Here is a 24495-nt window from a genome sequence, read left to right as displayed (position 1 = left end):
ACATTTCCCATCAGGCCGCGGGGTAGGGTGGCTTTAGGATTTCTCAGGCCCTTCCTGCTGCCCGCAAGTAGGGGAGTCGCAGCCCCGGTGTCCCGTCCCGGGTTGGCAGAAGCATGGATCTCGATGGCCTGTGGCGGAACCTACCCAAAGCGCCCAGCCTAAAGCACTTGACCGACCCCTCTTATGCGATTCCTCCGGAGCAGCAAAAGGCGGCGTTGCAGGACCTGACGCGGGCGCACGTGGACTCCTTCAACTACGCGGTGCTGGAGGGGCTGAGCCACGCGGTGCAGGTGAGTGGCGCGCCCTCTGCTCCGGAGCCCTACCGTCCGCCCGAGTGGGACCCGGGGAGTCCCAGCGGTTGGAAGTGGTGGCCTGAAGGCCACTGTGTGATCTCAAATAGTGACGCTCATGTGCAATTGGGTAGTTGAGAGAGAAAAGCGACTCGTAGCCTAGTGGTGTAGGGAAAGATGTATTTGTGATTTCTGAATTTATATGTGAGTATGAGACCTGGTTTTAGGTGCACCGTTTCTAGGTACTGTGAAATAAAAGACTTTTACTCCGCCCATTCATAGCGCTCACGTCTTTTCACGCCCAGAGTCTTAAGTTCTAAAACTACTTCCGAAAGTTCCAAGCCAACAGGCAGACTGCAGTAAGGTCTTTCTTCAAATTGTTTCTCTTAGAGTTTTCTTTTGGCGGGCGTGTGGGGGGTGGGGTGGGGGGGGCGGGTTGTGGACAGTTTGAGACAGGGTTTCTCTGTGTAGCCTTTGCTGCCCTGTAACTCTGTAGACCAAGGCTGCCCATGTACTCACAGAGATCCTCCTGCCTCAGCATCCCGAGTGCTGGGATGAAAGGCACGTGTACTCCCAACCCCGCCCGGCTTCCGTAACTTAGAGTGTTTTGTTTTGTTTTGGTATTTTGAGACAAGGTTTCTTTGTGTAATATCCCTGCCTGTCCTAGACCCACCTTGTGGACTAGGCTGGCCTTGAACTCACAAAGATCCTCCTGCCTCTGCCTCCTGAGTGCTGGGATTAAAGGCATACACCACCACACCCGGCTCCCTTAGAGTGTCAAAGAGAAAAACTAGTGCCTCATGGTTGTGGGTTGTATAGAGGTAGCAAGACATCAGCAAGCAGCCAATGCCAATACTCTTGAGAACTGCACGAGGGAAATGAGACGAATCCATGTGTCTAGAAAGCTCTACATTAGATACGGTCAAGGGAAGCGACTAGTGCCTTCCCTCCACGGGAAGGGTAGGTACAGGGAGAGACACATATGTACGTGATACAACCCTGAGGTTTTGTTGTCAAACAGTTGTGTTGTGAGCGATAAGGGATAGAGATCCGATGGAGCGCTTTGACTGCCAGACTGGTCCTGGAAAATATGGGAGCCATGTAGAGTTCTGTGAACTGCCAGGCTTCAGCCTGAGGGAGTAAAATGTACAAAGCCGAGCATTTAGATCAGAGGAGTGTCCCTCTACCCACCCGTGAAAAGCACGTCTCTTTGTCTCACTGCAGAGGAGGTCGGCGCTTGGCTCAGCCTTCTCTGTGTCCGTAGAGCCTACTGCAGCCACAGCACACCATCAAAAACACCCTTAGTGAACATGATAGTTAGTTAAGTAGTTGGCCAAGTCGCCAGTCAGGAGTAGCTTTAGTTGTTTCTTTTAGCTGTGTTGCATTGGTGTGGTAGACATCGGTGACTTTGAAGAGTCTCAGGGAACCGTGCCTTGACTTAGCATCATGAATTGCATTTCAGGCCATACCTCCCTTTGAATTCGCTTTCAAAGATGAGCGCATATCGTTTACCATTGTGGATGCTGTCATCAGCCCACCCTCAGTGCCCAAAGGGACCATCTGCAAAGAGCTCAACGTTTATCCAGCCGAGTGCCGGGGCCGAAGGAACACCTACCGTGGGAGGCTGACGGTGAGCATCAGTGATGGCAGGTGGCTGCCCTTTTGCAACTTTGAGACTAGGGATGGTGCCTAATTGGGTTATAGGAAAGACCTGCTTCCTTACTGTTGCTGCCCGAAGGGGCTGTATCTTCACCTCAAGGGGTTATATATCATCTAAAACATGAAGTAAGTTCTCTGTGGCCTTCTTCCTGCCTTTAAAATACTCATCTGTGGGGCTGGGGAGATGGCTCAGTGTTATTCTAGAAGACCAGGGTTTGGTTCCCAGACCATATGGTGGCTCACACGTGCCAGTGACTCCAGTTCCAGCAGGTCTGACGCCTTTTTCTGGCCTCCTCTGGCATCAGACGCACATCTAGTACACAGACATACGTGAAGGCAAAACGTTCATACACATGAAAGGAAGACAAATACATCTAAAACTTTTGTGACTATTCATTTGTTCTTGCAGATCCAGAAATTTCTCTCTTTTTTCCTCCCGCTTTTGTTTTCATGTAGGCTGATGTCAGCTGGGCAGTGAACGGAGTCCCCAAAGGAACCATTAAACAGTTTCTTGGCTATGTACCTATCATGGTAAAGTCCAAGCTGTGCAACTTACACAGCCTCCCTCCTCAAGTCCTCATCGAGCGCCATGAGGAGCCAGAGGTGAGTGCAGGGGTGTAGGCTCCACTGCTGGGGTGGGAGGGGGTCTAGGCTGGGGGCAGCAGTCGGGGGTTGGGGTCGGACGGGAGGAAACAGGACGCTTGTCGGTGAAAGTCAGGGTTTGTGTGTCTTGTGGTTTTTAGATATGTCATATGCAGCATTGGTTTCGAGTCTGTATCTACTAGGCATGGCTGTTACTGCTGTCTGTTGAGGCAGCGTGAATAGCAGCCATACGTTAAAGAATGCTATTGGGCAGTGCGCTAGGAGGTGCTTCCAAAAGAAAAATGTTTTTCTTCTCCCTTTCCCTCCCTCCTTTCCCTCCCTCTTTTCCCTCCCTCCTTTCCCTCCCTCCTTTCCCTCTTTCTGCTGCTGCCTGAGTACTGAACCCAAGGCCTTTACACAATAAAACATAGGTTTGCCCCCAGGCTACGCTCCCAACCCAGATTTTCTTTCCTCTTTTACTACTTTCCTTTCTATTTAGTTTGGGAGGTGGGGTATGGTGGGGTGGGTCTTGCTGTGTAGCCTTGGCTGGCCTGAAACTCACTGTGTAGATCAATCAGGCTGTCCCTTCAACCACAGAGGTTCACCTTAATCTGTATCCTATCCCGGGATGAAAGGTGTGGACCATCAGGCCAGGCTGTATCGTTATTGCTGGGCGGTGGTGGTGGGGGTGCACTTTAGTAACATTTTATCCTCTGAGGGGGGGGGCGCACTTTAGTAACATTTTATCCTCTGACCATGTGTAGAGGTCAGAGGTCAGAGGACAACATGTCAGGTGTTGGTCAGGGTTTGAACTCAGGTCTTCAGGCTCTACAGCAAATTCCTTTACCAGTTGAGCCATTTTTCTGGTCCTAGTTTTCTGAACTATATATATACACGTAGAGGTGTGCTTACCCACAAAAGTATTATAGGAGCTGTCTGTTTTACTGCAGTGAAATTCTCTGAGCTTCTTGACTGATTCACGCCCCTTCCTGTTTCTTCAGCCATGTGAGGTAGCTCTGGGCAGTTTGAGTTAAAGAAATGAGGATTGCAAACTCCGCCTATTTGGGGGAGACTGTTTTGTCTTGGGACAAAGGCTCTGTTAAATCAGGAGGTGGCACTCAGCCATTCTGTTTATCAGTTGTGGGGGCTTTGGAGATTTTAAGTCACCCCAAGCCTCGGTTTCCTCTGGTGAAGACAGACATACCCAGAAATAGGAGTGCTAACTAAGTGCGTCATTAGCAGAGTGTGTGCCGCACGATGTGCCCGTTTGGTAGCAGAGTGAGTAAATACTCTTTATCGGGAAACACATCTTCCTGTATTTGTCTAGTCTAGATTTCTAGTTAGCAATGCTTTTGTGTAGTCAGTCTGTTATATTACTATTTTCTTAACTTACTGGGAATTCATTTGGAAACAAAAGTGGTTACTATTTATTTATTTATTTTGGTTTTTTGAGACAGGGTCTCTCTGTGTTAGCCTTGGTTGTCCTAGACTCACTTTGGAGACCAGGCTGGCCTCGAACTCACAGCGATCCTCCTGCCTCTGCCTCCCGAGTGCTGGGATTAAAGGCGTGCACCACCACGCCCTGCGGTGGTTACTGTTTTTATCTTTAATTTTTGGAGTAAGTTTTGTTTGTTTTAATAGTACTTGGAATTTTAAATAATTTGGGACAGAGAGAAGAGTTTGGCTGCCTGCGTAGGTGGATGGGATGGTCCTGTTCACTGTGGCTATCGGACCATGCTCGTGTTTTCAACAGGACTTATTCTGGGCCCTGTGGTGGTTGCGGAGACCGGGAGTCCCTTTCACCAGGGTGTGCTTCTTCTGCGGGCTGTACTTCTGTAGCTCGAGATAGCTGTGTGCTCACATACTTGTTTATCCCACGTCTTTGGCAGGAAATGGGCGGTTATTTTATAATCAATGGCATTGAAAAAGTCATCCGCATGTTGATTATGCCTCGGAGAAATTTCCCCATTGCCATGGTAAGACCAAAATGGAAAAGCAGAGGACTTGGCTACACTCAGTTCGGTAAGTTCTAGTGAACATTGGAATGCTGTTTTAGGCAACTTAAAGGCCGTTTTTTGTTTTGTTTTTAAAGATTTATTTATTTATTATTTATACAGTGTTCTGCCTGCATGTTAGCTTGCACACCAGTAGAGGGCACCAGCTCTCAGTATTAGTGGTTGTGAGCCACCATGTAGTTGCTGGGAATTGAACTCAGGACCTTTGGAAGAGCTGACAGGGCTCTTAATCACTGAGCCATCTCTCCAGCCCAAAAACCTTTTTCTTTTTTTTTTAAGTAGATACAACTATACAAAATATTTAATGTGTTTCTCTTATATATTTTTTTCTACTAAGCATTTCTGTAAGATTCAGGGTGGAGGTGGGGTTGGGAATGTTGATCAACGTCTAAACCTTAAGTTACTGCTGAGTAGTGAGGTAGGGAATGGCTCCGTGGGAAGGAGCTTTCTGCCTAAGCATGTGGAACTGAGTTTGGGTTCCCACCACAACAGAGGGGTGTGGCAGTGCACATCTGCAATCCTAGCACATCTGTAATCCTAGTAGTGCAGGGGATTGGTGGATCCCAGGCAGGGGTGCCAGCTACTTTAGCCAAGGTACAAAGTTCTAGGTTGAGTGAGAAAACTTGTCTCAAAAAAAGCAAAGTAGAGAAGTGAGGAAGACAGGTGGATGCCAGTCTCTGGCCGCTATCTGTGTCTGCATGGGAGAGTAACCCCCTCCCACCATCAACACACACACACACACACACACACACACACACACACACAACCAGAGGACTCCCCCCTACACACACACATACACTCTACCTGTGCTGCAAGGGAAAGCATACTCTTCCCATACATGTTTGAACACAAACATACATGAATATAATTTAGTGCTAGTTCTGTGACTATAGTTAATACTGTCTTGCTTATTTAAAATTTTTTAAGTGTCTTGACCCCATGTGTACCCACATACACAGTTGGTGACTATATACGGTAATTTGAAGTTTTAGTCAATTTGATTATGGTAATTGTTACGGATGTTTCTCAACTAGTAGGGTTCTGCCCTAATAAACCTGTAGTGAGTTGAAAGTATTGTGCACTTCTAGTGCACTTAAAGGAGCAGGGGAGATGTCTTAGCAGCTTAAGAACATGTATTTATCCTCCAGAGAACATGAGTTCAATTCACAACATCCATGTTGGGCAGCTCTAAATATATTTCTTCTTTTAATTAAAAGAAAAAAAACCAATTCATTTAAATCCAGGCATAGTGTTGCATGCCTTTAATCCCAACACTCAGGAGGTACAGGCAGGTGAATCTCTTTGAGTTCGAGACTAGCCTGGTCTACACTGAGAGTTCCCGGACAAGGCAGTCAGGTGCTGCATAATAGACCCTATCTCAAAACCAAAAAGTGCTTAGAGCTGGGACAGGTTTGGTGGTAGCGAGCTTGTCTAGCCCGCAGAGGTTTCTGGGTTCGTTGCTTGACACCACACATAACAATGCGCTCAGAGCACTAACCTGCACACGGAGAAGCTTAGCTTAGCAAGCCTAAGTGTGCTCAGAGCACTTATTAATGCAGTAGCATACACTTTGGAAATAAAATCACCTCAAACAAAGCCTGTTTTATGAGCAGGTGTTGGGCATCTTATGTTCACACACACACACACACACAAACACACACACACACACACACACACACTGGCTTTTTGTACATAGGCTGAGCCAAAAACATTGGCAGGCCAGGACGCTGAAGTGTATCAGTCGTTTTCCCTTTTGATCTCCAGGCTGGTTGGTTGCTATGGCTGGCTCACTGTTACTGTCCAGTTCATGAGAAAATACACAGCATTGTTAGCCTAGGAACGGGTCTCAATTCCAAAAGTGAAATGCAGTTTCTACTGAATGGGCTCGGATTGTGCACCGTGCTAAAGCTGAAAGAGAGGATCATGGTTAGGCTTGGCGCCATTGTATATGTATATGATTGTATTGTATATACACTTGAATATGTATAGTATTTATTAACTAAGAAAACTTGAAGTATACCCAGAAAGTGATCTGCCTGCACCATCTTGCTGGGCCTTGGCTAATCTTTTTATTTTTTTAACCCCCAAGATAGGGTTTCTGTGTTGGCTTGGCTGTCCTGGACTCACTTTGTAGACCAAACTGGCCTCCAACTCGTTGAGATCCGCCTGCCTCTGCCTCCCCGAATGCTGGGATTACTGGTGTGCGTCACAGTGCCTGGCTAGTTAATCTAACAAGAGATTTGGCTTTGATTGTGGTAGTTAAAATAAACAGAAGAAAACGAAACAGTAACCACATGATTCTTCGCTGTCCCGTCGAATAGGAGTTTCCATGCACTGTGTGAGAGAAGAGCATTCTGCCATCAATATGAACCTTCACTATGTGGAGAATGGCACAGTTATGTTAAACTTCATTTACCGCAAAGAGCTGTTTTTCCTTCCTTTGGGATTTGCCCTTAAGGTGAGATGAGATGCCTTTGGATATGAATAGATTCATTGAGAGCTGTGTCCTGCACACGGGCGGGGCAGGAGGGGGATGGTTTCTCTTTATTAAGACATACATATGTGTGCATGCGTGTAACCCAAGCCTTTTGGAAGTCTGAGGCTGGAGGTTGTAAGTTCTAAGCCAGCTAGGGCAACAATCTCACCGCCCCCACCAAAAGCCAAGCCGAACCGTACCATTCTGAACTCATTAGCCCCTGCCCCATTCTTAAGATCAGTAGCTTGAGTGCCATCAGGTCTCCCCCTCCAGGGGACATGGTCAAAGGTGAGGCACCAGAGTATGTGAGAAAGTAATATCCCACTCTCCACTCTACTGTGGAGAGTGTTCCGTCCATTGGCTAGATCTGGGTAGGGGTTTAAGGTTTACCGCCTGTATTGTCCTTGGCTGGTGCCTTAGTTTGAGCGGGACCCCTGTGCCCAAATCTGCCTATCATAATGTTCCTGATGGCACTCAGAGGAAGGACAGCAGGTTACCAAGAGGAGACTTGATACCCTATGAACATATAGAGGGGGAGGTAATCCCCCTTAGGAACAGTCATAGGGGAGGGGAGTAAGGGGAAAATGGGAGGGAGGGAAGAATGGGAGGATACAAGGAAGGGGATAACCATTGAGATGTAACAAGAATAAATTAATAATAAAAAAAAAATTAAAAAAAAAAAAGATCAGTAGCTTGAGATATCAAACATTTCCTCTCAGTTTCTGGAGATGTAGGATTTGGGAGGAGCCTGATTACACAGGCTACAGTGGAGTGTTTGAGGTGCTGCTGGGCTGGAGAGATGGCTCCCTGGGGAAAGGCAGCTGCCGCGCAAGGCTGAATTACCTCCGTAATCCACATTCTCCCCTCTCCCCTCTCTCAAATCAATAAAGAATTAAAGAGGTAACATTTTAAAAAATAAATGAAATGCTGCAATCACTTGGATTGACCAGGCTTCCAGGACCCAGTGTAGCTGGCTTCTTTGGTGGCTGTAGTAAGGCGGTCTCAGTCCCTTGTCCCCGTGGCGAGTTACCACAGAGGATGATGTCGAAGGCAATCTGTTTAGGACCTAGCCTTGGGAATCTGGCATCTTCTATTTTTCCACATTTTCTTGGTCACTTGGGACAGCCCTAATCCAGAGTGGGAGATGGCGATTCCATTTTTTAATACCCAGAAGTAGGATCATTGGACTCTGATGTGTGGCTGATGTAAAAATACTTTATTTTGGAGGGCTAGTTTTGCTTGGCCACTAAAAACTTATTAGAGAGGACTAAGTGAATTAAACATTTGATTGTTGAAAAGAAAGCATTTAAAAATTTCTCTTTCTATTTCAGGCACTCGTGAGCTTTTCCGATTATCAGATTTTTCAGGAGCTCATCAAAGGCAAAGAGGAGGATTCGTTCTTTAAGAATGGTGTTTCTCAGATGTTGAGGCTCGTCATGGAAGAAGGTTGTTACACACAGAAGCAGGTCCTAAACTATCTGGGCGACCGCTTCCGAGTGAAGCTCAACCTTCCTGACTGGTACCCTAATGAGGAAGCTGCCGAGTTCCTGTTTAAGTACGTGTGAGGCAGCTTTGCTTCTTTTATTCTGTAATACAATTTCAATCTTGCAACAGTGTCCAAGTAAGACAAGGGCCGGTCCCTGGAGGTCACTGGTGTTGATACTTTGTTACATTTATGGTGATCACTTTGTCTCTACATAGATGACATTTCCTCTCTGTACCCTGAAGTTGCAGGCAACATGCTGCCGCTGTATTTTTCTGTAGCAATGGCTTTGTCTTAGTAAACACTTTTAAAGGAGTATAGTCCCAGACCACTGAGACAGGGCTGTTGCGGCTGAGAAAATGAAGTCTTATTTTTAACTGAACTGGAGAGGCACCATATTGGTGAGCACAGCTCCAGGCTTTGTGGCAGCATTCTGCTCAAGTTGCGGGTAGAGTGAAAGAGCAATATTGGGAGTAAGAAACGCTAAGTGAGCATGAACGAGGCACCTCGGAGAGCAGGGAACGAGACCCAAGCAAGAGCAGAATTGCTTTAAGGTTGGTTGTTTCCTTTTCAGTCAGTGCATCTGTATCCACTTGAAATCCAATACTGAGAAGTTTTACTTGCTTTGCCTCATGACCCGGAAGCTCTTTGCTTTAGCCAGAGGAGAGTGCATGGAGGACAACCCTGATAGTTTAGTGAATCAAGAGGTCCTTACCCCGGGTCAGCTCTTCCTGATGTTTCTGAAGGTGAGTGCATGCTGCTGACCTTGGCCGGTGTGCTTGGACACAAGCATTTCCCGCATGCTGGTGATTCCTTGCTTGGGCGTTTGATGTCGTCTCCTTTTTGTTTATCAGTCAGGGACTTTATGCGAACTCTGGCTTATACCAGGCCCAGGTATCTGCGAGTGTCACCTGTGCGTGTGTGATTCTGCTGCCATGTAAATCTGGGGTTTCCAAGTTAAGAGGGTTTTTGTTTTTTGTTTTCCCTTTTTAAAGCCAGCGTGTCTCTGTGTAGCTCTGGCTGTCCTGGAACTCCTTCTGTTGACCAGGCTGTTTTCCAGTGTCCCAAGTGCTGGGATTAAAGGCGTGTGCGAACGCCTCCCGGCTGACGTAGCCAACGGATTTCTCAGTTGAATCCATTCCTGTCCAAATGATAAAACTTCATTCCTGATATCTAAAATCCCTTGTATTACAAATGCTTATCCTGTGTTTTCCTTACCTGCTCCTCTGTTCTTGGACACCTAGGCTGGTGCATAGCTTAGCTGATGTGGGTAGCGCTGCAGGGAACATGGATGGGCCACAGTCTTTGTGATCTGCTCGCTGACCTGAAATCCCTCAGGACCACCCAGGAGCAGTAGGCCTGCTTTTCCTGTTTTGAGGATCCATCATATTGACTTCCAGGATGGCAGAACTAATTGATGTTCCCACCGACAGTGTGTCAGGGTTCCCTTCTGCTGCACGCTCTCCGCCATGTTACTGGTTTTCTTGATGACCACCATTCTGAGGGTTTGAGATAGAAAGTCACTGTTGCTTCTTGTTTGCATTTCCCCGATGACTGGTGATGCTGAACATTTCTTAATGTTTATTTCCCATTCGTCCTTCATTTTCTGGGGACCGTCTTGACTTTTTTAGCTCATTTATTGATTGGGTTGTTTGACTTTTTGTGTGTGGGGGGGGTATGTGTGTGTACCTCTTCTTGTATACGTGCATTTATTTGAGCTTTTTTTTTTTTTAACGATAAGAACTATCTTTAAATGGAGCTTATCAATGGAGCTCATTGATTTGGTTGGTTGGGCTGGTGGCCAGCAAGCTCCAGGACCTGTGCATAGATCACAGGTGTGTGCTGCTGTGCCCGGCTTTGTGTGAATGTGCATGGATCACAGGTGTGGGCTGCTGTGCCCTGCTTTGTGTGAGTGTGCATCGATCACAGGTGTGTGCTGCTGTGCCCCGCTTTGTGTGAGTGTACATCGATCACAGGTGTGGGCTGCTGTGCCCGGCTTTGTGTGAATGTGCATGGATCACAGGTGTGTGCTGCTGTGCCCCGCTTTGTGTGAGTGTACATCAATCACAGGTGTGTGCTGCTGTGCCCCGCTTTGTGTGAGTGTACATCGATCACAGGTGTGGGCTGCTGTGCCCTGCTTTGTGTGAGTGTGCATGGATCACAGGTGTGTGCTGCTGTGCCCTGCTTTGTGTGAGTGCTAGGGATGCAGCTCAGGTCCTGGTGCTCGCAAGGCAAGCTTGTCACCACTGAACCGCCTCTCAGCCTCTGCTTAGTTTCTTGTTATTCAGTGTTTTCTTGAGGTCCCTCTAATTGAAATCCTCCTGTCCACCTTCTGAATACTGAGATGAGTTATGCCCAACCATGCCTGGGTCTAGTTAGTATTTTTATATAATCAAATCTTGGTCATGGCGCTGATGAATAAGCATAAAAGTATATCCCTGGATATAGTTAATCTTTGTGGGGGTTTTGTTTTGTTTTGTTCCTCATCTCCCAGTTCATCTACTTGCTAAAGTATTCGCAATATTTTTTTTAAGATTTATTTATTTATTATGTATACAATGTTTTGCCCGCATGTACAACTGTAGGCCAGAAGAGGGCACCATATGTCATTAAAGATGGTTGTGAGCCACCATGTGGTTGTTTGCTGGGAAAGAGCCGGCAGTGCTCTTCACCGCTGAGCCGTCTCTCCTGCCAACAGTACTTTCCTAGTGACTGTTTTGTTGCTATGACAAAATGTCTACAGAAGCTAACTTAAGGCAGAGAGGATTCATTTGGCTTGTGGTTTTGGAGACTATGATCTGTCACAATGGAGAAAGAGTTTCTGGATGTAGTGTAGGAACATAAACCAGGGAACAGGCCATCTCCTGCCAGGCTGGGTCCGCCAGCCAGATGCCATGCCCTAGAAGGACGTGCATGTTGGGAACTGGTTTTGTGGCTAGATCTAGATTTCCCGTGCCTGTGTCTGGAAGTGCCTGGAGACAGTTGTCCACTGAAGGGCGTCTGTCAGGGTCGTGCTAAGTGCATCCTTTGTCAAATGTGTAAATAGTGGGCCTTTACTGCATGTAGATTGTGGGGGGTACGTAAAACAGATGAGATAATTCATGTATGCACTACTTTAAATTTAACATATTCTTCTTTTAGGAAAAAATGGAAAATTGGCTAGTGTCTACTAAAATAGCTTTAGATAAGAGAGCCCAGAAGGCCAATGTGTCCATAAACAATGAAAACTTGATGAAGATTTTCACCATGGTGTCAGACCTCACAAAACCGTTTGAATATCTTCTTGCTACTGGGAATCTGCGTTCAAAAACAGGTAAAATTAAACAGACTGTACATATATATTTCGAATTAGCCTCCTAATATGATAAAGATATTTTGCTGGGGGGTTTCAAGAGTTTGTTCACCCTCTCTAAAGTCAGATTGCGTGTATGGTAGGTTTTGGCACATCAACCTGAAGGGTTCAGTAAGGTGTCTTACTTGTGGAAGTCTAGTGCTGATGAACAAATACATTCCCGTGAGCCCTAGAAAGCGGATGACTACTTATGTCCGGGGCAGGATCGACAGCTGAAGGGCTTGAGTGCCAGCCCCTCCCTAACCAGTTGCATTGGAAAGAGCTGGGGAAATGAAGAAGGGGCAGCAGCTGGAATCCAGCATCTGCTTCCGTGTGTCTCACAGTGCCACTCCTCACCTGAGCATGCCCGCCCCAGGGCCCTCAGACAGTCCGACACAGGCCCTTCCCCTCGCCTGAGCGAGTACCACATACGTCACAGTAACCTGCTGTTGTGTCTATGCGGTGGTAGAACTGGGGCTTGAACCCAGGGCCACTCCTGTATTACGCAGATGCTTTTAGCCCTGATCTACATATTGTCGTTTTTTTTATTAAAACATCAGAAACAGATTTTGGTTTTTAAAGACCAGTTTGGCCTGACTTGATTGACATTTTTTTTTTTAAAGGTCTCGGCTTCATTCAAGATTCTGGCCTGTCTGTTGTGGCTGACAAGCTGAACTTCGTTCGCTATCTCTCCCACTTCCGCTGTGTGCACAGAGGGGCCAGCTTTGCCAAAATGAGGACCACCACAGTGCGCAAGCTGCTGCCAGAGTCCTGGGGCTTCCTCTGCCCTGTGCACACCCCAGATGGGGCTCCGTGTGGGCTGCTGAACCACCTGACTGCCATATGTGAGGTCGTCACCAAGTTTGTGTACACGGCGTCTATCCCAGCCTTGCTCTGCAGCTTAGGTATGGACGGTGAACAGTCTTCCTGGGTTTCACGGCTTTGAATGGCGTCAAGCGATAAAGTTGTTTTTTGGGATTCAGCAGAGAATTTTTTTTGACTCCTCCATGCATGAGTTGGGCTGCTTTCTTAGCTTCTCCCTTATCTGTTCTTTGGAGCTAAAGTGAAATTAAATGTCATCAGTGTTGTGATGTGAAATAGCACAGCAGTTAGTATTCGCAGTTTAGATGCTGGTGTGTAAGTTTCAGGGTCACTCTTCTGCGCCCCTGGTGACCCTTGCACTTCCAAGTAGAAAAGTGGTAGGTTTTGCGAATTCAGTTAAAATGTAGCTTACCCTGTGTAGCCGATGCGTTGCTCCTGGTAACGTGCAGCTGCTGCCTCTGCTTTTATACCGTTTAGTCCTGGGATTTTCCCAGTTGTGATTTAAACACCATAGGACTGCGTCTTTGTTGGTGTGTGAGCGGGGCATGGAGGTTTATGGAGTGCAAGTTCAGACTCAGAAGGGTCCAGAAGAAAGAACATTGAGTGAGAGTCTCACCCGGCTGGGAACTGAGAGGGGGGCCTCAGAGAGAGCAACGAGGAAGGCAAGCATCAGAAGAAAGGAACAGAGTAACCCGGCCATGCGCTGACTACAAGCAGGAAATAATTTTGTTCCATCCCAAATTAAAATCAGGCCAGGCATAGTGGCATACGCCTGTAAGCCCCAGCACTCGGGTGGTGGGGTCAGGAGGATCAGGAGTTCCGGTTTATCCTCCGCTGTGCTGGAAGTTGAGGTCAGCCTGGTTACATGAGACCCTGTGTCAAAGTTCAGAAGGAAGCGAAGAGAGAAGGTTAAAGTTGAGCGGCAGATCACACATCGCACTGTGAGGAAGGGTGGAGGAAGGGCCACCATCTGCTCTGGCTCTGAGGAAAGGGGCAGAATGGAAGTCACTGCCCTGGGAGAGCTGCTATGGTGACAGTTGAAGCACAGATGAGTGGTAACTCTCGACACTCGGGGGACAGTGGCTGTTTGTACATGGCAATTTGTTTTTGTTTTTGTTTTTGTACATGGCAGTTATGATGTATGTAAATGTCATCTTTCTCGTAACCATACTTGGTTCTCATTATTTGTAGCCCCGTATTGTATTAAATTCACAGCCAGTGCTGTCACCCCGCGATGAACCGTTCCTCCTGAGAGAGCTGTAGGGCTCAGTTTCTCATCTAACCCTGAGCTCTGAGCCAGTGGCCCCAAGCTTACCTGTGACAGCCGTGCTGCACTTGGGAACACTGGGCGGCACTCGGCACTAAGTGCTGGCATGGCCTTGAACAAACTTGCTGGCAGTCGGAGCACAGAGACAGGATGGCCAGAGTATGTGCCCCAGGAAACTCACATTTCTGCCATGTGACCTCAAAAGTGCCCTGCCCGTAGTATAATTTTGTACTTAAAAATAAAATGTCTAAGCAGCTAAATGTCCAAGTATAGAAAGTGCAGATAAGGAAGATCATCAGTAACTAGATTTCTCTTGGAAAAGGGTATTAAAGGCACAGGCTTTAGGGATCAGCGTGTGAAAAGCAGAGCATACAAAGCCCCGGTGTGCCCAGCCATCTTCTCAGAGAACGTTAATTACTAGATGCTTGCGTGCCCTTGGCGAGGCAGCTTACAGATGTACAAACAATATGAAAGCATTCGTGGTGTGCAAATAGGACCGTTGGACAGCTAAACTGAGTCATTCAGCAGCTTGATTACTCTGCTTGTCCCCTCCAGGAGTCACTCCTGTTGACGCAGCACCGTGTCGACCCTACAGTGACTGCTACCCTGTCCTGCTGGATGGCGTCATGGTGGGCTGGGTGGATAAGGAGCTTGCTCCGGACGTCGCAGACACGCTCCGTCGCTTTAAGGTTCTTCCGTCTCTGGGTTGTCTTACTTACCTCCTGACCTTTGGCTTTCAAGTTCTTTCCTAGCTGGTGAGGTGTCCTAGGGACAGACACCTCTGGAACAGTCAAGCACTTGGGAATTTTTAAAATAGGTTTTAAGATTTATTTTTTTATATATGCATGCAGTACCTGTGAAGACCAAGGGAGGGCGCTCAGTTATTGGTAGTGGAGTTCTCGGCAGTAATAAGCCACCTAACGGTGGGGTGGGGGGAGCAAATCCTGGTCCTCACTGAGTGAGAGCAGCGAGTGCTCTTAACCACTAAGCCATTTCTCCAGCCCTATTTTGTGTTTTGATTTTTTAAAAAATTCTCAGCTGGGCGTGGTGGCGCACGCCTTTAATCTCAGCACTCAGGGAGGCAGAGGCAGGCAGATCACTGTAAGTTCAAAGCTAGCGTAATCTAAAAAGTGAGTCTAGGACAGCCAAGAATACACAGAGAAACCAAAACAAAAAAACCCCAATTATGTGCATGTCCACGTTTGAATACACACATGTGAATACAGCGCCTGCTGTCTGTGCTTCTTTACTGTGTAGCCATTCCCCGCAACCCTGTTTTGTTTTGTTTTGCTTTTTAAGATTTATTTATTTATTATGCGTACAGTGCTCTGCCTACATGAACACCTGCAGGCCAGAAGAGGGCATTGGATCACATTATAGATGGTCGCGGGCCACCATGTGGTTGCTGGGAATTAAACCCAGGACCTCTGGAAGAGCAGACGGTGCTCTTAACTGCTGAGGCGCGCCCCCCCCCCCCCGTTTTGTTTTGTTTTGTTTTTGTTTCTTTGAGACAGAGTTTCTCTGTGTAGTCTTGGCTGTCTTGGACTCACTTTGTAGACCAGGCTGGCCTCAAATTCACAGTAATCCACCTGCCTCTGCCTCCCGAGTGCTAGGATTAAAGGTGTGCCCCACCACGCCCAGCTCTCTGTTTTGTTTTTTAATTTATAATGTAAGACCCTTTTCTTGTAATTGTTTGAAAGAAAGTTTATTAGTTCATATTTCAGACATAAGAGACTAAAGTTGCCCTTTATTCATCTTTTGCCATTTCTCATGTGACCTGAGAGTTCAAGTGAGACTGGGGTGGACAGCTGCGACCTTGGGGCACAAGGCTTATAATAACTAGGGTGGGGTCATTTCTGAGATGCTTTTTCTTTCCTGTCCTGCCTGGCTCCTGGCGGCAGGGAGGCTGGGATAAAATATACATTTATTCTTCACTAAAACCTGTCTTGTTAAAACAGGTATTGAGAGAAAAAAGAATTCCTCCCTGGTTAGAGGTGGCCCTGGTTCCCATGACGGGAAAACCGAGTCTGTACCCAGGGCTGTTCCTCTTTACCACTCCCTGTAGGCTGGTGAGGCCTGTGCAGAACTTGGAACTGGGCAAAGAAGAGCTCATTGGAACCATGGAGCAGGTAGGTGCCCATCGCAGGGTGTGCTTATGGAGAGCGCAGCTTTCAGGGGCTTGCCTGTCACTTTGTAAAGCATTTGAGAGGAGGTCAAAGTGATTTTTCTGGCCCTCTTTGCCCAGCACTAAGCAGTTTTGATGTCTTGCCACACTGCCAGCTACCCGAGGGAGACTTGGTGTTCACGTAGCTAACTTCCCTTCCATCCTGCCCAGTGGCCAAGGTTCCTTTGCACCTGGCTCTGCCCCAGTTGGTGAGACTGAGGGGTCCCTTTGACTCAGTCTCACTTGTCACCTACATCTTTGCTGTTGTCAAATAAAGTTTGTGCCTCCTTTCAAATTTTACTTAAAAACAAAACAAAACAAAACAAAAACAAAAAAACGAGCCCTGTTAGAGTGGCGCACTTTAACCTCAGCCCCGGGGAAGCAGGGGCCGGCTGATCGCTGAGTTTGAGGACAGCCAGGGCTACAGAGAAACCCTGTCCAAAAATAAATGAATATCTGTTTTCCTCTTCAGCCCTTTACAATTGGACAGGGTAGATAAAGGATAAAACATCTAAGCGGACAGCATTCGAGAGGTGGCTCAGTGGTGGAGTGCTTGGCACGCATGGACTCTGGGTTCTAATGCCAGCACCTTAATAGCAGCAAAGGGAAAGCATCAGGCGAGTGGTGGGTGCATCTGGACGCTCCCTGTGGAGCGAGGAGAGCACTCTTCACAGCCCCGGGCTTTAGCCCCTGGGAAGAGGGGAGACGCTGGCTGTGTGAGCCTGGCGGCCTGAAGTTCCCTTGTGCCTTTGCCTTCCTTGTCCACCCTTTGCTCCAGCTCTTCATGAATGTGGCCATCTTTGAGGATGAGGTTTTTGGGGGCATCTCCACGCACCAGGAGCTCTTCCCTCACAGCATGTTGAGCGTGATCGCCAACTTCATCCCCTTCTCCGATCACAACCAGAGTCCTCGGAACATGTACCAGTGCCAGATGGGTAAGATGGGAGCCGGGGGTAGTTGTCAAGATCAGGAAGTTTAGCATTGACTTCTTTAAAAGAAAGATTTAAATGAAGCCTCTGTGCATGTGCGTGCGTGCGTGCATGCGTACTGCACATACTTGCAGGCATCTGCAGAAGCCAGAGGCATTGAGTCCCTCGGGAGCTGGGTTGTAGTCAGCTGTGAGCCGTGACGTCGGTGCTGGGAACTGACTGTGAGTTCCTCTGTGAGAGCAGCACACACTCCATATTTTAGTCCTTACTCAGTTGGAGTGAGGCGGGGAAGCAAAGACCCAATCCAGGGTTGCTCCTTGTGCCCCACTAGTGCGTATATTTGTCTCCTTTGATGCAGAAGAGCTCTTTAGCTTGTTTGTATCATCTTTGACATTTACATTTTCAAGGAAAATGGCTTGAGTTTGTCTGAGATCTTATGACCTGATTTTTGAAGGATTCAAGCAATTACAACCAATCACATAATTATTAGATTTAGCGCTCTTCATTTCTGTCTGAGACTCAGGCTTTCAGCATTTGACATTCTCTTGACCCCCACAGCCTTCCTTGAGCTGATCTTGAACACAACATCCTGCAGCCTCTGTGTGTCGAGTACTAAGCTGAGGGGTGTTCACACTCCAGATCCGTTCAGCATGCTTGTTGTTTATAGAATAGGTTGCTGACTGCAAATCCTCTGGTAGTCATTATTCTGATTTTTGTTTGTTTGTTTGTTTTTTCAAGACAAGGTTTTTCTGTGTAGCCTTGGCTGTCCTAGACTTGCTTTGTAGACCAGGCTGGCCTCGAACTCACAGCAATCCACCTGCCTGTGCCTCCCTCTGGCCTCTCTGAGATTTCTTTTTCACACTCACTTGAAGGAAGCCTTCACTGGCTGTGTGGTCCTGAGTGGACAGGCCCTCGTTTTGTTTTTAGCAGATTGGCTGTGGATCTAGATAGGATTCTCCTTGTGTGTGTTCTGATAGCATTTACCAGTCTTTATAAGAAAAAAATTGATCAACTTTGGAGCATTTCCAGTGGCTTCCAAGACTGTTGCTTCTATCTCTTCATTTTTTCCTCCTTTTCTAAGACTCAGTCATGCATTTTTATAACCATCTTCGGTTATCTTGTTGTGTGTAGAGGTTACACGTGTGGATGTACACGCTGCAACATAAGGGTGGGGCCAGAGGACAACTTTATGTAGTAAATCTCTTTTCCTGCCTCGGTGCTGGTTCTGGCAATTGAACTCAGGCTGCCAGGCTTGCGCAGTGAATGCCTTTGCCCTCTGAGCCATCTTGCGAGCCCCACATGCATCATTTAATTATTCTTGTCCTTTTTTCTGTCTATGCATGCATGCATGTATATATGTATGTGAGTATGTATGTGTGTGTATGATGTATGTGTTTGCGTGTGTGTTGGTTTGAATGAAAACGGCCCTCACAGGTTCATTGTCTGAAAAGGATTAGAACGTGTGGCCTTCTTGGAGGAAGTGCGTCACTAGGATGGGCCTTGAGGTTTCAGATACTCAAGCCAGACCCAGTGTCTCTCTCTCCCTTCCTGCTACGTGCAGATCCTGACATAGAACTCTCAGCTCCTTCTCCAGCACCATGCCCTCACGCCCCCATGCCTCCCGCCGTGCTGATAATGGACTCTGAGCCTGTGAGCCAGCCCCGTTTAAATGGTTTTTTCTTTATAAGAGTTGCCATTGTCCCAGCATCTCTTCACTGCAAAAGAAACCCTAAGACAGTGTACCTGTGTGATTTTTGTGTGAGTGTGGTGTTTGTATGCACACATGTGTGTACCAGAGGCCAGAGAACGGCGTCCTGCTCCGTTACTCACCACTCTCCTCCGTTGCGGCAGGTCACTCACTAGGTGATGTAAAGTTACTGTTTGCCTGTCCAGCATCCGGGCGGCCCCGGAACTGCTGCTGCCCGTTGACCGTGGTTTAACCTGAGTGCGGGTTACGTTTACTGTACATCTCCAGCCATTACTGTGTCCTCGACTGTGACTGGCGGGGCTTCAGGCTAGGCCCTGGTGCGCCTTTCTAAAGGGGCTGTGGCCTGTTCTGAGTGCTGCCCAACTTGCTTCTTGGCCTCAGCTAGGCTTCTCGGCCCAGTCTCAGGCGTCACAAGCAATTCAGTGCCCACCAAGGTTTAGGCTCAGCATGTGTCCAGACTAAAGGCTCTCCCTCTGTGCTCTGTATTTTTAAAAAAACCAACCCCCCCCCCAAAAAAAATTGTTCTTGTGGCTGAAGAGATGACTCAGAGGTTAAGAACACTGTTTGCTCTTCCAAAGGTCCTGAGTTCAATTCCCAGCAACCAAATGGTGGCTCGCAACCATCTATAATGTGATCTGATGCCCTCTTCTGGCCTGCAGGTGTAAATGCAGGCAGAGTATTATATACAAAATAAATAAATAAATCTTTTAAAAAAAACAAAAACAAAACTTTCCAGTAGCTGCCATGCTCTGAATTCTGTTCCTTGATTCTTCAAGACAGTAAACCACAGGCTTCTAAAACAATTAAAAACTGGAAAAAAAAATTTTTTTTTTTGTTTATCTTTACTGAAAATGTATTTGTTTCAAATACAAATTCCTCTCAGTTTCTGAGTACTTCTGGCAGATCTCCAGTCCCTGGGCAGTGAGTCGGTGTGTGGATGCACTTGTGACCCTCTGCTTCCTCAGTCTTACAGTTCAGTGTGGAGCGTGGTCTTGTAAGGGCAGCCCCCCACTTTATTATGTTTTGTCTTAGTTACCTGACCTGTTGCTACAACAGTACCCGACAGAAGACCTAACGGAGTATCTTCGTCAGTGTCTGTCACTGTGAAGAGACACCGTGGCCATGGCACGTCTTTTCTTTTCCTCCTCCTCCTCCTCCTCTTTTTCTTCCTCCTCCTCATCTTCTTTTGGTTTGTTTGTTTGTTTGTTTTTCGAGACAGGGTTTCCCTATGTACCCCTTGCTCTCCTGGAACTCTCTGTAGACTATGCTGGCCTGGAACTGAGATACCTGCCTCCAGAGTACTGGGATTAACGGTGTGTGCTGCTGCCGGTGCCGCCATCCCCACCCCCTGGCTCATGGCAGTTCTTATAAAGGGAAGCATTTGTTGTGGCTGGCTTACAGTTCAGGGGTTTAGTCCATAATGGCGGGAGGCATGGTGGCACACAGGCCGACGTGGTGCTGGCAAAGGAGCTGAGAGTTCGACATCTGGATCTCTAAAAGCAGGAAAAAAGAGTGACTCTGGGCCTGGTGTGGGCTTTTGAAACCTCAAAACCCACACACAGTGACATAGTTCCTCCAACAAGGCCACATGTCCTAATCCCTCTCCAAAAGTGCCACTTCCTGGTGACTAAGCATTCAAACATCTGAGCCTACATGGCCATTCCTATTTAAACCACCACAGGGAGGAAAGGTGCGTTTGGCTTACTGTGTCAGGCATGCCGTCAGGCAGGGCAGAGTGTGCAGGAGGCAGCGGGCCACACAGCATCGGAAGCAGGAGCAGTGACTGCTTGCATCCATTTCTTTTCTCCTTTACACTCAGTCCAGGCCTCGAGCCCACGTTTAAGGCGTGTCTCCTACCTCCGTTCACCTACGTTAATTTACAAACACCGACATTCCTGTGTGTGTATCTCCACGTGTCCTATATTTGTATATACCCTCTGTACCTGTCAGTGGTTCCATTATATAATACATTTGTGTCCAAAAATGATAGTGTTGTTTGCTTGTGTGTTCTAAGTATCATTAAATGAAGTTCTGAACTTCTCTTGGCCAGCATTATTTTCATAGTCTAGGCGTGTTGATATTCTTCATTCTCAAAGCTGATTAGTCTGTAAATCAGCGGAGGCGCTGTGCTTGCTTTATTCATTCTAGGGTGTGTAGTTAGTTAGTTCCAGTTTTATCAAGCATGCTGAGAACTGCGGACTGAAAACAAGATGCAAAGACATTTTTTTCCCCTGTAGGTAAGCAGACCATGGGCTTCCCACTGCTCACTTACCAAGACCGATCAGATAATAAGCTCTATCGTCTCCAGACACCTCAGAGCCCTCTAGTGAGACCGTGCATGTATGACCACTATGACATGGACAACTATCCAATCGGGACAAACGCCATCGTGGCTGTCATCTCCTACACTGGCTATGACATGGAAGATGCCATGGTGAGTGTTTCTAGTTGTGACTCCATTTTTTTTAAATTACTGTTTGTAAACTTTCTTACTAGAGGTCGCTGAAGGAATGTTTGCGTCCTCAAGGACATAGTAGTAAATACATTTATTCTTCAAGTGGTTAGTTCCTGGTCTGAGATGAACAAAGGGAGACATTGAGATGCCCAGCATGCATATATATTTCATATCTGCATGCACACTGTGGGCGAAGGTTGGTGTGAGGTCTTGGCATTTTTACTTTTATGTTTATCTTTGATTACATCTTAAGCCATAAGTTAATTTGATTCTTTGACTCCACAGATTGTGAACAAGGCTTCTTGGGAACGTGGTTTTGCTCACGGAAGTGTCTACAAGTCTGAGTTCATAGACCTCGCTGAAAAGTATAGGAAAGGGGACGACAATCTGGTGTTTGGGGTCAAACCTGATGACGCACGGGTGATGCAGAAGTTGGACGATGATGGGTTGCCGTTCATAGGAGCAAAGCTGCAATTTGGTGACCCTTACTACAGCTACCTAAACCTTAACACCGGGGAATCCTTCGTGGTTTACTACAAGTAAGTGTGGGGGCCATGCTGGATTGCTGGGTGGTTTGCTAGTAGAAAACTGTGTCACCGGGCGTCTGGCGCACACTGTGTTGCCCAGCCTGGCCCTGATGTAATGGCTGATTCCCCTGCCTCTGCCTCTTAAGTGCTGGGATTATAGGCCTGTGCTGCCACCCCTGGCCCCCGTGCTGGTTTTTATGAGCTGTTTCTTAGTGAAATTACTGGAAGTCAGTGAAGTTGTCTTTTTCTTTCTTCTTCCTTCTTCTTCTCCTTCTCCTTCTTCTCCTCCTTCTTCTTCTTCTTCCAGAATTTCTTTGTGTCACAGAGGCCTGCCTGGCTGTTCTGGACTCACTTTGTGGGTCAGGATAGCCTCGAACACAGAGAGATCCACCTGCCTCTGCCTTCTGAGTGCTGAGATTAAAGGTGTGTGCCAACATGCCCAGCTCAGTGAAGTTGTCTTTTAATAGAAGAAAGGAACTGTAATATATTATATTATATTATATTATATTATATTATATTAATATTTATATATATATATTGAGGTAGTAATCTCATCATTGTTTTAAATCTCTGCTATTCTAACAGAATAGGTAAGACTGGGAAATGTTCTGGGCGTAGAACATTCAGGATTGAGGCACTGGTGGATTCACTGATGTGGCCCCCTTCCTCATGGAGGCATTGCCTTAGTGTCCTGACATGGGGAAAAATGGGAAGGCAAACAGCAGTGAATAGTTCAGACCCTCTTGGAAAACCAGCCTCTTGGTGAGATTCCATCCTCAGGCCTTACATCCCCCTAAAGGCCCAGCTCCTAGTACCATGACAGTAGAGGTGGAGTCCAGCATGGACTGGGGGACACATTCAAGTGATGGCGTTCACGGTCACTGTGCTGTCTCTCTCCTTCCTTTTATGGTAGTTTTCTATGATCATTTCCTTCCAACACGGCATTAGGGATGTTTCCTATCAAAATACTGGGTTTGTTATGCCTCCTTCTAAAGATGAATAATTAACTGAGCTGCTTTTGCAGTGGTGAAAATGGCTTCAGTGGGCTTGCCTAGTAGTTTTTCACTCGTTAATATTCTCTCAGATAAACTACATAATTAGTAATCCTAGGCATGGATAACTCACATCTGTTTATATTGTGAGCAGATGGGGGTACATTTTACATATACTCTTTATCAGAACTTAAATGTTTCTAAGGTCAAACAAAGCTTGGGTAGGCTTTGTGTCACACTCCTCTGTTCCTAGCACGTGGGAGACAGAGGCAGGAGAATCACTGCAAGTTCTAGGTCAGCATGTTCTATACAGTAGGGTCTAGGCCGCTCAGGGCTAGAGACTCAACAAAGCAAACAGAACAAATTGCTTAACTTTTTATTGCGTGCATTTTTTTTTCTTCAGGAGTAAAGAAAATTGTGTTGTGGACAACATCAAAGTGTGTAGTAATGACACGGGCAATGGGAAATTCAAATGTATCTGCATCACAATCCGAGTCCCTCGGAATCCAACTATTGGAGATAAGTTTGCCAGCCGTCATGGGCAGAAGGGCATCTTGAGCAGACTGTGGCCAGCTGAGGACATGCCTTTTACTGAGAGTGGGATGGTGCCAGACATCCTGTTCAATCCTCATGGGTTTCCCTCCCGCATGACCATCGGTATGTTAATTGAAAGCATGGCTGGGAAGTCTGCAGCTTTGCACGGTCTCTGCCATGATGCTACGCCCTTCATCTTCTCCGAGGAGAACTCGGCCCTGGGGTACTTTGGTGAGATGTTGAAGGCTGCTGGCTACAACTTCTACGGCACCGAGAGACTGTATAGTGGCATCAGCGGGATGGAGCTGGAAGCAGACATTTTCATTGGTGTGGTTTATTACCAGCGCTTACGCCACATGGTGTCAGACAAATTTCAGGTTAGAACAACTGGAGCCAGAGACAAAGTCACCAACCAGCCTATCGGGGGAAGGAACGTCCAGGGCGGAATCCGCTTTGGGGAGATGGAGCGGGATGCTCTACTGGCGCACGGGACATCCTTTCTCCTGCATGACCGGCTCTTCAACTGCTCCGACCGCTCGGTCGCCCACGTATGTGTGAAGTGTGGCAGTTTGCTCTCCCCGCTACTTGAGAAGCCTCCTCCTTCTTGGTCGGCTATGCGAAACAGAAAATACAACTGCACTGTCTGTGGCCGCAGTGACACCATTGACACTGTCTCTGTGCCGTATGTTTTCCGGTATTTTGTAGCCGAGCTGGCAGCTATGAACATCAAAGTGAAACTGGATGTCGTTTAACTTGACCCTGGCCACTTGAGCTAGGAGGTCAGGACAAAAGGTGACTTTAATCCAGTAAGGATATTATGGGTTCATCCTGGGTCTATGTAAGAATTTCAGTACTGACATTAAGAACAGGCAGCTGAGAATTATAGGCTTCCATGTCTCTGAAACCTACTCAAGTTGGTTTTGGTTTAAAAAATGTTCGAATGTGAGCCGGGCAAATGTTTGTATGCAAGCCTTTATTTAATCTCAGCACTTGGGACGCAGAAGTAGGTGGATCTCTGAGTTCAAGGCCAGCTTGGGCTACAAAGCAAGTCTAGGACAGCCAAGGCTACCCAGAGAAATCCTGTCTCAAAAAAACCAAACCAAAAAAGTTTGTGTCTTCCTTAAGAAGACTTACTGCATCTAGTAAGAAGACTTACTAGATCATGCAGAGACATCTCCTTTCCAGGCCCAGTTTAACTTTCAGTAGCAAAGTTGTCTCTCATTCATCCAGAGCACGGGACTATAATAAACAGAAAATGGAA

General features: G+C 47.0%; 1 protein-coding gene across 1 annotated transcript; it reads left to right on the top strand.

Moving 5' to 3' along the window:
- On the top strand, positions 1-24495 carry POLR1B (RNA polymerase I subunit B). Its single transcript, XM_084776534.1, has 15 exons — positions 1-290; positions 1753-1920; positions 2406-2552; positions 4421-4553; positions 6868-7004; positions 8354-8577; positions 9080-9251; positions 11647-11818; positions 12460-12741; positions 14481-14614; positions 15884-16054; positions 16868-17024; positions 20964-21160; positions 21467-21720; positions 23104-24495. Exons 1-15 carry the CDS (start codon positions 114-116, stop codon positions 23984-23986), a joined length of 3408 nt encoding a protein of 1135 aa, XP_084632660.1. The 5' UTR covers positions 1-113; the 3' UTR covers positions 23987-24495.

This window comes from Acomys minous (assembly GCF_964271855.1).
Source record: "Acomys minous genome assembly, chromosome: 3".
Taxonomy (NCBI): Eukaryota; Metazoa; Chordata; class Mammalia; order Rodentia; family Muridae; genus Acomys; species Acomys minous.
The sequence above is the reverse complement of the archived record's forward strand: the minus strand, read 5'-3'. Positions and strand labels throughout refer to the sequence as shown.

What these genes read in the sequence shown, in the direction of transcription:
- POLR1B (XM_084776534.1), top strand. Translation starts at nt 114, where the DNA reads ATGGATCTCGATGGCCTGTGGCGGAACCTACCCAAAGCGCCCAGCCTA. An exon ending in ACTTGGCTACACTCAGTTCG is followed by an intron (nt 4,554 to 6,867) that starts GTAAGTTCTAGT and finishes CCCGTCGAATAG; the next exon opens with GAGTTTCCATGCACTGTGTG. An exon ending in TCATTGGAACCATGGAGCAG is followed by an intron (nt 16,055 to 16,867) that starts GTAGGTGCCCAT and finishes CCTTTGCTCCAG; the next exon opens with CTCTTCATGAATGTGGCCAT.